Raw genomic sequence first — 13,804 nt, forward strand, 5'->3', positions numbered from 1 at the left:
TTAAAATACAATAACTCTAAATTATAACCCACCCAAAATTTACAACAATTAAACTTTATTCTTCTTCTAGCATGAATTGAAACATCTTTTGATAATTTTGACAACCTTTTCTTCACATCTTCATTGAAGTATATTGTATGATTGATGTCTCTTGGTTCATATCAAGAACACTTGATTGAGATTCAAATCACTCCACAAGCAAGATTGATCATGTCGAGCTTGAATGATTCTACATGCAATCTAAACTACATAGAATTGCAAAGAAACTTAGCCATCGGCTAAAGAAAAGCACAAATGCTTCTTTACTATATTTTCCAAGTCTGCCTTATAAATACAACATAGATGGCTTTATATAGCCTCAGAATGAAACTATTAAAGGCATTCCAAAAGTGGTAACATTCACATTTTATGGCCATAATTAGCCATTATGTAAATGTAACCGAAATTAAATAAAAAGTCTTAAAATACAATAACTCTAAATTATAACCCACCCAAAATTTACAACAATTAAACTTTATTCTTCTTCTAGCATGAATTGAAACATCTTTTGATAATTTTGACAACCTTTTCTTCACATCTTCATTGAAGCATATTGTATGATTGATGTCTCTTGGTTCATATCACTTGGGGTTATTAGACGTAAATCATGTTATTCAAGCTCTGTTATTATAGGTAAATTGTGACAATACATACCATTTGCAATAATATAAATCATAACCTAATCTCATGAAGTATTTCAAGAACTTTATTGTTAATTTTTCTTTTTAAGTATTTTTTATATACTAATTTTGAAATTAAAATATGATCTCTCGACTATAATCATATCTATAAGATAAGATTATATACAATCGTGAAAATCTAGTTATATTTATATAAACAGCATCAATAATTTAGATTTCACCAACTCCATTTTTTAATGCTTTGAAAACAAAAACATGATTTGTTTTTATTATTCTCACGTATTTGTATATTTTAAATCGAGCAAAACCACTCCTACTTTTATTATTAATTTTAAAATAGAGTAAAATCTTAAAAAATATTTTATTTTAAAAATACCTTTAAACTTTCAAGCGTTTTAATAATATTTTAAATTTATAGTTGAATGTGTGGTAACACGTTTGAATTTGTATATAAAAAGTACAACTCGTTGATAATTTGTGTCATAATCTTAAAGATAACCACTAAAAAGAAAGAATGAAACATATACATTACTAAGTCTAAGTTAAAAAATTCTTTATGATTGAACAATAGCTCAAGCCCATGCTAGCCAGTATTGTTCATTTTGGCCTATTACATATCATCGTCAATCTTATAGTTTTAAAACGCGTCTATTAGGGAGAAGTTCCTCCTTGAGGACCAGTATCATTGCTAACACACCGCCGGTGTATGGTTATGATATCATTTGTAATCACATTAAAAAGTAAATATTATAGTCATCGGTATCACAATTTTTAAACATGTCTACTAGGGAGAGGTTTCTCCATTGTGGTCCCATCATCTTTGTTGATATAGCGCTCGTATTTGACTTTGATATGATTTGTAACAGCCCAAGCTCCTCATTAGTAGATATTGTTGGCATTGGCCCGTTACGTATCAATGTCAGCCTTACAGTTTTAAAATACGTCTACTAGGGAGAGATTCCACAGGGGTGTTTTGTTCTTATCTCCAAACATTATGAGATCTCAGAATTAACGTGTTAGGTAGGAGCATTTTAAAACTACAAGGCTGAACACGATATGTAATGAACTAAAGCAAACAATATATATTAGTGATGAGTTAGGCTATCGTAGTGAATTGTGAGATGTTATATTTTAACTGGAAGACATTCAATTCGGTCGTTGAGAAAATGGGGTAAATTAAGAAAAAATATATGGACATGAATGGCTTTTAAATCGATTATTTCCAAACTCAAACCTTAAAATATTGAGTATACTATCAAAAGAGGATTTTTGTCAATATACTACCTTGTAATTTTTTAATTATTTTTTTAGAGTTCAAACATATTATTGGAAGTTAAAATCTTTTTTTCCTTTAATGAAAAGAAAGTAAAGTATTCTAGAAAAATATTTAAAATTAAATTAAAAAATTTGTGGTCCATGATTTGTGCATTAAGATATTGGTTTGGGCTATTAGAAAAAAATAATAATAATAATAATTCTTACTGCGTTATAATTTTTTTTTTATAAAAGGTTAAAAATATTAATGTAACGATCCTAGATTTTTATTGACCTAAAGTTGCTACCGTACACATAACGTAATCATTTTATGTTAAAATAATCGGTTGAAACATAATCATAAAATATTATCATGGACTTACATGTTCAATAAAGTATCTTTAAAACAAACAAATGGAAAAATTAAAATAGACATAAGTAAAAATAAAATAGAAATACACTATAGCCTACGAAATTAAATACAGTTATTCTATATATGTGTCATGGTCTTTACAGTTGCGTTGTCATCGTCAACCGTGCAGGAGAGCTTTGGCTTTACCTGGAAAAATAAAATAGCACGGGACTTGAGTGTTTTTAAGAAATGCTCAGTAAGTGACCTATTATTGGAGTTAGATGTAAATATATACAATCATGAATGAGACCTATCATTTAAATTTGTATTCTCTTCAATGACTATCCTAAGCGGGTCATTGAATATGTATTTACTATTCTACACATGGTTTATATGTGCGAATATATATGGACCCACTAGTCGATTCATACACCTCCTAGACCCCTTTCCTTGTTGGACTAGCATTCTCTAGTGCTCTTGCCGGACATCCGATAGGAATAGTGACCGTCATAGTATTATGATAAACATAATAATCATTTTTATTTTTGTAATATACGTGTGCGTACTCATCGTAAATAGGAAAATTTCCAAATGCATGTAACATAGAACGAGGTCCCAACATTTTTCATTTATTAATCCATGTAAATCAACTCTTTCTATTTTCCTTCTTATCATATCATTTTATAACATGGCCTTTAAAACATATATCGAGTTGAATACCGTATCGAAATATGTTTACTGTGTATCATTCCTATCATACATCATATTATATTACATCATGCATATAACACGTCTTTCAATATATTATATCATATCATATCATGAACGTGTCATATCATGAACGTGTTATATCAAAAGGCTTAGGATAGAGTATGTTATTTGAAAGTGGGTTGTCTATGAATATGAGGAGGAAAAATGGATTATTATAAAGTAGTGAACCACTATTTGGCAAACCACGGAGGCTTCTATAATAATAATAACCCTACATAATTATCTTTATAAGGAAATATAAAAATAATGAGAGAGCTTAATTTGCATACCTGATGATGCCTGCAGTTGATGGACGAACAAGTTCTTTCTTCTCTTCAATGTCAAAGTGAAATGTCTACGTTAAGAATATGAGAAATTGTTTGTCAATCCTCTCCTTTTCCTTCTTAGTACCTCTCTATCATTTTGGGGCTACCCCAATTTCTCAAAAATGACAAAGAGATAAGAAGGTGGCTAGCGACAATGATCTGAGGTTTGGACAGTTGTAAACGAATAATCGTGAGAGTGTGAATTCTCTTATCCATTCGGGTAGGGTTATTAAATTTAGACATGTGCTTATGTGAAGTTCTCTGAGAGTCGTCACATATTGTATCCCATTAGGCAAATAGTCCAACTTAGGAATCCCAAAAATATATAAAACGTAGAGACTTCGAAACTCTTTCCATAGTACATCATTAGTAGGATGATGTGCAAAAGCAGAAGACATGTTTAAGCTTTTGCAATATTTTATTTCTAGATGTTGGAGATTTGTGAAATGATAGAATAACTCTTTTGGCAGAAAATCAAGATCATCAATGTTACTAAGGTGAAAATGAGACACTTTAGTCTGAGTAGAAGAATACTCTTCAACACAATAATTGACCGTTCTTTCAATTACCACATTAAGTAGTTGTGAACTAATTCCACAGAGAGATAGTACCTTCAAAGGTGCTTGCCAAGGAATTGAAGCCAAATGAGGACAACCAACAATCTCAAGTGCACAAAGGCAAGACATTGTTATAGGAAATGATGCAATGTTCGGTGTAGCTTTGGATGAATTTTCGCTCTTCCACCATCCTTTTAAATTGTGCATGTCTACAATGCTTAATTGTTCGAGGGATGGAAAAAACATTGATGAAGAAGAATATCCATTCCCGTCAATATAATCAATATCTGGTAATGATTGAAGACCCAAATACTTGAGAAAAGGAAATTGATCAAATTGTGGGAGAGCTTGCAATTTGAAGCAATTTGAAAGCTTGATGATGACCAAGTTAAAAAGAGTATTAGAGGATAGCCAATCACATAGTCTGACTTCTCGATATCCGCATATGTGTATCAATCGAATGTTTGAATGTGGTTGTAAACATTTCAAAACCTCTTTGCACTCATTGTCCAAGACATTATTCATATGTTGATCCTCGAAATAGGTCCAAGCTAACATCAAATTTTGAACACCCAACTTCAATCTCAAGTTAAAAGAACACTTTTCCAAATCATCCGCTGTACAAACTTCTAAACCTTTAATAATTAATGAGCCCTTCAAATTGTTCAGTCTATTCAACTCGCTTAAATCACATCCCGTATCTTTCTTTAGTACAAACAAATTCAATGTTTGAAGTCTAGTAAGCTCACCTAGTCCTTTAGGCAGATGAGTCAAAGCATTGCAACCACGTAAATCAAGATGCTTAAGGTTGACACATTTTTTAATATCTTTCGGCAATTCTCTTAATAGAGAACAATCTTGAAGGATAAGTGTTTCCAAATTGTGCAATTCAGCAATAGAATCTGGGAGGAACTTTATCATTCGATTTCTAGTAAGGCTTAGATACCTCAACTTTATCCAATTTTTTGCATCTTTCGGCAACTCTCGTAGACACTCACACTCATCAAGGATGAATGTTTCCAAATTGTACAATTTAGTTATGGAATCCGGAAGAAACTGAAGTCCACGTAGACATATGTTCAGATATCTTAAATGTTTCAACTTGCCAATAGATCTGAGCAATGCTTTAAAAGTACCAGGAAAGCACACATTCAAATTCAAACTCAACGTCCTTAATCGCAAAAACATTGAAGGGATTGGGTTAAGGACTTTTTCACCATGCATACCTCGAGCATCAATAATTAATGTTCTTAAATTCTTTGCCGCTAACAATAATTCTAGGGACTTCAATTTTATACCAAACTCACGACAAATATTGATGTGTCGGGTACTTTCATCGACGACGCTGTTCTCATCCATATAAATGTATTCCTTTTTTACTCTTGAACAAGCAAGATCATGCATCAAGTCGTGCATCTTAAACTGTATTATGTCACCCATTTCATTTCTCGTGACGTCTTGAAAGAATGACTTTGATAATAATTTTATGAAATATTCTTCACCAATATCATTTGCCTCGACTGTGCCAATTGATTGAATGAAACCTTGTGCCACCCATTGCTTTATCACTTCATCCTTCTGAATGTTACAATCTTTGGGAAACAAAGCACAGTATAAAAAACATTGTTTCAAACTAGGTTCGAGATGGCTATAACTGAGCTCCAATATTGATAGCATGAATTGTGTCTCTTTTGTTTGCTCCAAAACTCGAGAAAGCTCCATATTTTTGAAATTCAACCAAAGATGATGTTCTGGTTTCTTGGCATATAAAAGACGTCCTATCGTTCTTATTGCAAGAGGAAGGCCTTTTAACTTTACCACAATCTCCTTCCCAATTTCGATTAGATCTGAATTTTCAAGTTCTTTTTCTAATCCTTCGCCTCCGAAAGCCATTTTTTTGAATAATAGCCAAGCATTCTTGTCATCCAATGCTCTTAAAGTATAACATGGAGTTGCGTCAAAAGTATTTGCAACTTGTTCATGACGTGTTGTAACCAAAATTCTACTACCTGATGCACCACCCGTTAATAATCTTCTGAGAACAACCCACTTCCAGTATTCTTCATTCCACACATCATCCATGACGAGTAAGAACTTTTTCCCATCAATATGCTTTCGAAGTTCACTTTGCAACAATTCCAGTTGAAGATTTTCAGGTTTCTTTCTTGTTACAGACTCTATAATTTTTTCAACAATAACTTTCACATCAAACTCTTCAGAAATACACACCCACAATTTCATCTCAAAATGTTTCGTGGTGCTTTCATCATTGTAGATAGATTGAGCAAGTGCAGTCTTACCTAATCCTCCCATTCCAACTATGGCAATCACAGCAATATTCTCCTTGGTATTAGGATTTGTATTTAAGAGAAGATCTATAATTGCTTTCTTGTCGTCATCCCTGCCCACCACTTCATCATCACATATAAAAGAGAAAGTCTCTCGACTCTTTCTCAACTCATTATCTCGAGTATTTACTATAAGCTCAGAGAAACAGAATTTATTTTTATCATCATCAATATCTTTGAGTTTCTCTCTAATGTCTTTAATTTTGTGACTCATTTTATATCGGAATGCATTCTGTTGAGGTATAGAGAAAATTTCACGTACCTCTTTGGCCCATCTTTTATCTTCGGCCATAACTTGTCGCCTCAAAGTTTCATAAGCGAACTCGTCAATCAAGTCATCCACATCGTAGAAAGCCTGTTTGACCCTTGAAATCCAATTCTTCACTGCATGGCTGTTGGATTGTTGCTTCTCTGCATCAAGAAGCACAGCTTTCATGGCTGAAATAGTATGTTTGAGCTTGTCAAGCTCATCATAGACCCCCCAAAGCAATTGAATCTCTGTGATAGCAAGAGAACCCAATTTAGTTACAAGGGATGTGGCAACATCGAATAGGATTGATTCCGCCATTGCTATGGTTCTAACAAGTTCCAATGAAATTTCTTCTTCTTCTTCTCATACTTATTGAAGGTGTAAGAGCTTGAGGCACCCATAAATGCCTCTAATACTCTCAACCAATCCAAAATCTTTACAAAAATCTTTACAAAGTTATTGGTATTCTTCAAAATCTCAAATGCATTTTTATTTTTCATTACTTTTTGACAATAACAAAGATGATTATTCTACGTTTTTTTACTTTTACCCCATTTAAAAAACGTTTATAAATTAAAGTGCTTTTTAAAAGTTTATTACAAAACGAGACCAGGAAATGAGATACAGAAATATACAAACGACAACTCCCAACAGTGTCATAGAACTGACGCTTTGGGACGTTTCTCTTCTATGACCACACAATTCCCAAACGCTCTTCTATTTTGATCAACATTCATCGGTCCTAGATTATGAAAGTAGTATATAAGGAGTATAAGCATGGTCAAGTAAACCACCTATTTGTAGGCTCTAATGACCTAATAAGTTATCATCGACTTTTTCATCTAGCTCTAGAAAATTTGGTCTCAAGAGTCTATAGATATTTGATTCTCTGGCCGGTCAAAAACTCAAACGGCCTATATTCGACCGACCAACTTTTTGTGGTTATAGCATTTTTTTTTTTTTCAATCACTTCCAATTAACAATTTTGGAATTAGATTCTCTGCCAACCACTTTAAGAAAAAAAGAAAAAAGAAAAAGAAAAAAGGAAAATTCTATATATGTGGCTTCAAATTTACAGGTGATTTTGTTTTTTGTTAGAAACAAATTGGGCTTTTCTGGTCTTTGTCCGAGCCCAAAAGCCCAATTCAGGATAAGAAAAACCTTGTTTTCCGCAGCCAGGATTCGAACCTGGAATTTCTCAAGAGAAACTTTCCAATTCTAGGTTTTATATAGTTTACATTCATTAAATGACACCTAATGTATTATTTACAAACGTTTTAACATTGCGTTGACCGTTTCTATAAGTGTTTTTGAAACGTGGTACTCCTAGTAAAGGTGTGTTTTTTTTTAATTAGAGGTGTTTTTGAAGTTTTTTTACAAAAGAATTCAAGGTATTGATGAATCCTTCGAAAACTCGAGTATTTTTAAACCATTTTGAAGTTTTTTTTAAGAAAGTTTTTTTTGGAAGTTGGTATTATTAAAATTTTTTAAGTTTTAAGGTTTTTTTTTATAGTTATTTTAGAAATAAATATTTTTTAATCTACACTCCGTCTCTTCCATAAATATCTCTCCACCCTATTAAGTTTTTCATTCTAAAAAGTTCTAAAGTAATTTCAAACAATCTCCAGGTAAAATATTCTTGAGAGAGTGTTTTTGACAAAAGATTTGTGTTGAACGGGAGCAAAACGTGGATACAAACGTTATGTTATCACAAAAAATGATAGATATAGTAGCACCTCCTATGGGGACAATTTCTCCACATAAATCTAATACATAAATTGGGATACCCTTCTTCTAGCCCAATTAGCCCAAAAGCCCAAATGGTTTTCTTCTAGCCCAAAAGCCCAAATTGGGATAAGGAAAAAAATGATTTCCGCAGCCAAGATTCGAACCTGGTAATCACCCCTCGATAACTCGATGAGAATCAAGGATATTAACCAATTGTGCAACCGTGCTACTGCGGATTTTAATTAACCAATGCAAAGTAAATTATATATACTTTTAAAATAATTTTTGGGTAATTTTTTTTCTCTCTAGAACGAATCGTGAGCTAAAATGTGAGATGATATATGACCAAACATATTAACTTTGTATTATTCTACACTTATGTTTCTACTAATTATAAAGGATGATTATTAAACATTATGAAATAATAACCTTAAATTTGATTGGTTGTCAATTGGTCCTCGATCAACAGCCTCGCTTGCCAATTCTAATTTGCTAGGACTAAAGATCCATGACCAAAAACTAGGATCAATGACGGGAGGCCAACAACTAAAATCATGTCTGGGTGACCAACCACTTGGATATTCTGTTTATCATAATTTTGATTGATCTTCTATTTGTATTTTGATTTTATATTTTGCTTTCAAATTTTAAAGAGTAAGTTCAGACATTTGAGAAGTTAATTGTGAAATGTGGAGCCTCAATTTTGTGTTCACAATATGAAAAAAAAAACATATATAAATAAAAAAGTACTCACTTAAAGATCTAATATCGAAAGCTTTCAATTTGAGCAATAAAAAAAAGGATTAAAGTAATCACGAACGGATTAAACTTGATCTTCTTAGAAGATTCCAAGAAAATAAAAGATAAAATGAAGGAATGACTTTGCATACGTGATAATGCCTACAGCTGATGGACGAACAACTTTTTCTTCTCTTCATTGTCTTGAAGTTATGAAATGTCTACGTAACGGATATGAGAAATTTTTTGCCAATCTTCTCCGTCTTTTTCCTTGTACTTCTCTATCAATTTGGGGCTATCTCGAATTCTCAATAATTTTAAAGAGCGGAGGTGGTGAATCCCTTCCGACAATGAATTGAGCTTTGGACAACGGTAGATCATTAGGTTTGAGAGTGTTGTGAGTTCGCCTATCCATTCTGGTAGAGTTATTAAATTTGGGCATGCGCCTATGTAAATGTCTTGAAGAGTTGTCACATGTCGCATCCCATTAGGCAAATACTCCAACTTGGGAATTCTACAAAAACGAAAAGACTGGAGACTTCGAAACTCTTTCCATAGTACATCATTCATAGGATAATGTACAAGAGAAGAAGACATTTGCAAGCTTTTGCAATCTTCAATTACAATACGCCAAAGATTTGTGAAACGATAGAATAACTCTTTTGGTAGAAACTCAAAATCATCAATTTCACTGATGTAAACAAAAGATAAGTGTTCAACACAGTGATTGACCGTCCTTTCAATCACCACAGTAAGTAGTTGTGAACTAATTGCACTCATATTGAGTGACTTCAAAGGTGCATGCCAAGGGATTGAAACCAAATGAGGACAACCATCGATCACAAGTTTAGAAATGCAAGACATTGTAATAGGAAATGATGCATTGTTTGGAGAAGCTTCTGATAAAGTTTCACTCTTCCACCATCCTTTTAAATTGTGCATGTCTTCGATGCATAATTTTTCAAGGGATGGAAAAAATATTGACAAAGAAGGATATTTACGGTTGTCAACGTACTTAAATGTTGGGTAATGATCTAAGACCCAAATACTTGAGACAAGGAAATTGATCAAATTGTGGAAGAGCTTGCAATTTGAAGCAATCTGAAAGCTTTATGCTGACCAAGTTAAAAAGGATATTAGAGGATAGCCAATCACATAGTCTGACTTCTCGATATCTGCATATGTGTATCTTTCGAACGTTTGAATGTGATTCTAAGCATTTTAAACTCCTTTGCACTCATTGTCCAAGACAGTATTCGTGTGCTCGTCTTTGGAATAGTTCTAAACTAACTTTTACTTTAGAACACCCAACTTCAATGGTAAGTTAAAAGAATTCATTTCTAAATCATCAGCTGTACAAACTTCCAATCCTTTAATAGTTAATTTGCCCTTCAACTTGTTCAGTCTATTCAGCTCGCTTAAATCACAACCAGTATCTTTCTTTAGTACAATCAAATTCATTGTTTGAAGACTAGTAAGCTCACCTAGTCCTTTAGGCAGATGAGTCAAAGCACTGCAACCATGTAAATCAAGATGCTTAAAGTTGACACATTTTTTAATACCTTTCGGCAGTTCTCTTAATAGAGAACAATCTTGAAGGATAAATGTTTCCAAATTGTGCAATGCAGCAATAAAATCTGGAAGGAGTTTTATCTCCCAATTTCTAGCAAGACTTAGATATCTAAGCTTCATCCAATTTTCTGCATCTCTCGGCAACTCTTGTAAACGCTTACATCCATCAAAGATAAGTGTTTCCAAATTATGCAACTTAGTTATAGAATTTGGAAGAAACAAAAGATGAAATAACATTATCTTCAGATACCTTAAATGTTTCAACTTGCCAATAGATTTAGGCAATACTTCTGAAGGAGTAGCATAAGCAAAATTCAAGCACAATGTCCTCCATTGCAAGAACTTGGTAGAGATTAGGTTAAGGGCTTTTTTGCCATTGTGAGTAGGAGCATCAATAATTAATGTCCTCAAATTTTTTGCCTCAAACAATAATTTGAAGGATCCGAACTTTATACCAAATTTATGATAAATTGAGATGTGTCTGGTTCTTTCAATGACGACCTTATCTTTCTCATCCATAGTAACATATTCATTTTTCACTATAGAACAAGCAAGATCATTCATCAAGTCGTGAATCTTAAACTTTATTATGTCACCCATTTCATTTCTTGTGACGTCTTGAAAGAATGACCTTGATAATAATTCCATGAAATAATCTTCCCCAATATCATTTGGCTCAAGTGTACTAATTGACTTAATTGACTTAATGAAACCTTGGGCCATCCATTGCTTTATAACTTCATCCTTTGGAATATTGTAATCTTTTGGAAATATAGCACAATATAAGAAACATTGTTTCAAACTAAATTGGAGAGGGCTATAACTGAGCTCTAATATTGATAGCATGAATTGTGTCTCTTTTCTTTGTTTCAAAACTCGAGAAAGCTCGTTATCTTTGAAAGCCAACCAAAGATGATGTTCTGGTTTTTTGGCATATAGAAGATGTCCAAGAGGAAGGCCTTTTAACTTTACCACAATCTCCTTCCCAATTTCGACTAGATTCGAATTTTCAAGTTCTTTTTCTGATTCTTCGCCTCCTAAAGCCATTTTTTTTTAACAATAGCCAAGCATTTTTGTCATCCTATTCTTCTAAAGCATAATATGAAGTTGTGTCAAAAGTCTCTGCAACTCGCTGATGACGTGTCGTGATCAAAATTCTACTGCCTGATGCACCACCCGTCAATAATCTTTTGAGAATAACCCATTTCTCGTAATCTTCATTCCACACATCATCCATGATGAGCAAGTACTTTTTTCCATCAATTTGCTTTCGAAGTTCACTTTGCAACAAATCCATTTGAAAAATCTCAGGCTTCTTTCTTGTTGCAGACTCTATTATTTTTTCAACAATAACCTTCACATCAAACTCTTCAGAAATACACACCCATAGTTTCATCTCAAAATATTTCGTGGTGCTTTCATCATTGTAGACAGATTGAGCAAGTGCTGTCTTTCCTAATCCTCCCATTCCAACTATGGCAATCACTGTAATATTCTCCTTGGTTTTAGGATCTGTATTTAGGAGAAGATCTATAATTGCTTTCTTGTCGTCATCCCTTCCCACCACTTCATCATCACATATGAAAGAGGAAGTCTCTCGACTCTTCCTCAGTTCATCATCTCGAGTATTTATCATACGCTCAGAGAAATGGAATTGGTTTTTATCAGCATCAATAGATTTCAATTTCCCTTTAATGTCTTTAATTTTGTGACTCATTTTAAATCGGAATGCAATTTGATGAGGCAGAGAGAAAACTTCAGGTACCTCTTTTATCCCTCTTTTAGCTTCGGCCATAGCTTGTTGCCTCAAGGTTTCATAAGCGAACTCGTCGATCAAGTCATCGACATCGTAGAAAGCCTCGTTGACCCTTGAAATCCAATTCTTCACTGCATGGGTGTTGGATTGTTGCTCCTCTGCATCAAGAAGCACAGCTTCCATGGCTGAAATAGTATGTTTCAGCTGGTTAAGCTCATCATCCACTCCCCAAAGCAATTGAAACTGTGGGATTATAGGAGAGCCCAATTTGGTTACAAGGGATTCACCTCCTTCCGCCATTTCAATGATTCAAACTAGTTTGATTGAAGGTGTTAACTTCTTTTTTTTCTTTCTTTTAACATGTCAATATAAATGTAAACATAATCTCTATTTAAATGTCAAGTGGGATAAAATATATTGTACAAGGAAATTAAATATTGAAGCATTGGAAGGAGTGATGGCTCTTCGATTCTCTAACTTGTCAACTTGGTCAATTGGAGGATCCCACATGCATGTGCTTTCCCATTTAAAAATGGTATCCGTGAGACTCGAACTCTATTGCAAATGAGAATTAAGCATTTTTTTAGTAAGGGTGTAGAAATCTCTCCCTACTATACGCGTTTTAAAAATCTTGAGAGAAAGCTCAAAAAGAACAATATTTGCTAACATTAGACTTAGCTATTAGAGCTAGATACCGAGCGATGTGTTAGTGAAAAGGCTGAGCGAAGGGGGTGGACACGAGGCGATGTGCTAGTAAGAACGTTGGGCCTGAAGGAGGTGTATTAAGGAGTCCCACATCGATTGAAGAAGGGAACAAGTACCTATGAGGACGCTAGGTTTGGAAGGAGAGTAGATTATGAAATCCCATATTGGAAAGGAGAACGAACTAAGGATATTTGGTCTTGAAATGGGTGGATGGTGAGATTCCACCTTGGTTTGGGAGGAGAACCAAGCATTATTTATAAGGGTAGAAACATCTCCCTAGTACATGTGTTTGGTGTGTAAACCTCTATCCTAATATATGCGTTTTAAAAACTATTTATATTTTTCATTATATTTTTTATAGGATGAATTTTATTTTTTTTAAATATTTCAATTATTTTTTTGCTAAATTCTAAAAATAAAAATAAAATCAAGTTTTTTATAATAATTTTTTCAGGGTTTAAAATTTTGACTTATAAATTTTTAAGGTACACATAAAAAAAAAGTAAATTTGATAGCATGTTATATCCATATTTAAAAGTAGGTTGGTGTACATGAAATTTTGATAATAAATAATATACCATATTTAATATTGAAATAAATATACACCTCCGTTTGATAGATCTGAGGTACACAAATTAATGATACACCTGCTTTTTTTATAGTTTATTGATGTGCTTGAAAGTCTCCTAAAATGATGCCCATGTTTAATAGAAAATTATTTCCGCAGCCAGGAATCGAACCTGGAATTTCTCATACAGAAACTTTCCAATTGTGCTACTGCAGATTTC

At 33.2% G+C, this 13,804-nt stretch overlaps 3 protein-coding genes across 5 annotated transcripts in view; all 3 read right to left on the reverse strand.

Moving 5' to 3' along the window:
• The window catches only part of LOC111441854 (putative disease resistance protein RGA4), a 14,854-nt gene extending 7,953 nt beyond the window's left edge, over positions 1-6,901 (reverse strand). Inside the window, exons 1-3 of one of the 3 annotated variants that reach the window (XM_023079013.1) lie at positions 6,530-6,901; positions 3,327-3,391; positions 2,371-2,493 (exon numbers count right to left, since the gene is read on the reverse strand). In XM_023079013.1, the coding sequence (XP_022934781.1) occupies positions 2,490-2,493; positions 3,327-3,391; positions 6,530-6,835 (375 nt within the window). In that variant the 5' untranslated portion in view covers positions 6,836-6,901 and the 3' untranslated portion in view covers positions 2,371-2,489. Of the gene's footprint in view, positions 1-2,370; positions 2,494-3,326; positions 3,392-6,192 lie in introns of those variants that run through there. The other 2 variants (XM_023079014.1, XM_023079012.1) reach the window with 2 other exon arrangements.
• Positions 6,902-10,276: 3,375 nt separating this feature from the next.
• LOC111441703 (putative disease resistance RPP13-like protein 1) lies at positions 10,277-11,602 on the reverse strand. The gene has a single exon (XM_023078790.1). It carries the CDS (start codon positions 11,600-11,602, stop codon positions 10,277-10,279), a length of 1,326 nt encoding a protein of 441 aa, XP_022934558.1.
• LOC111441853 (putative disease resistance protein RGA4) lies at positions 11,549-12,589 on the reverse strand. Its single transcript, XM_023079011.1, has one exon. It carries the CDS (start codon positions 12,492-12,494, stop codon positions 11,637-11,639), a length of 858 nt encoding a protein of 285 aa, XP_022934779.1. The 5' UTR covers positions 12,495-12,589; the 3' UTR covers positions 11,549-11,636.
• Between the last annotated feature and the right edge of the window lie 1,215 nt (positions 12,590-13,804).

This window comes from Cucurbita moschata, unplaced genomic scaffold, assembly GCF_002738365.1.
Source record: "Cucurbita moschata cultivar Rifu unplaced genomic scaffold, Cmos_1.0 Cmo_Scf00004, whole genome shotgun sequence".
In the NCBI taxonomy this organism is placed as follows: Eukaryota; Viridiplantae; Streptophyta; class Magnoliopsida; order Cucurbitales; family Cucurbitaceae; genus Cucurbita; species Cucurbita moschata.

What these genes read in the sequence shown, in the direction of transcription:
- LOC111441853 (XM_023079011.1), bottom strand. Translation starts at nt 12,494, where the DNA reads ATGGAAGCTGTGCTTCTTGATGCAGAGGAGCAACAATCCAACACCCAT.
- LOC111441703 (XM_023078790.1), bottom strand. Translation starts at nt 11,602, where the DNA reads ATGGCTTTAGGAGGCGAAGAATCAGAAAAAGAACTTGAAAATTCGAAT.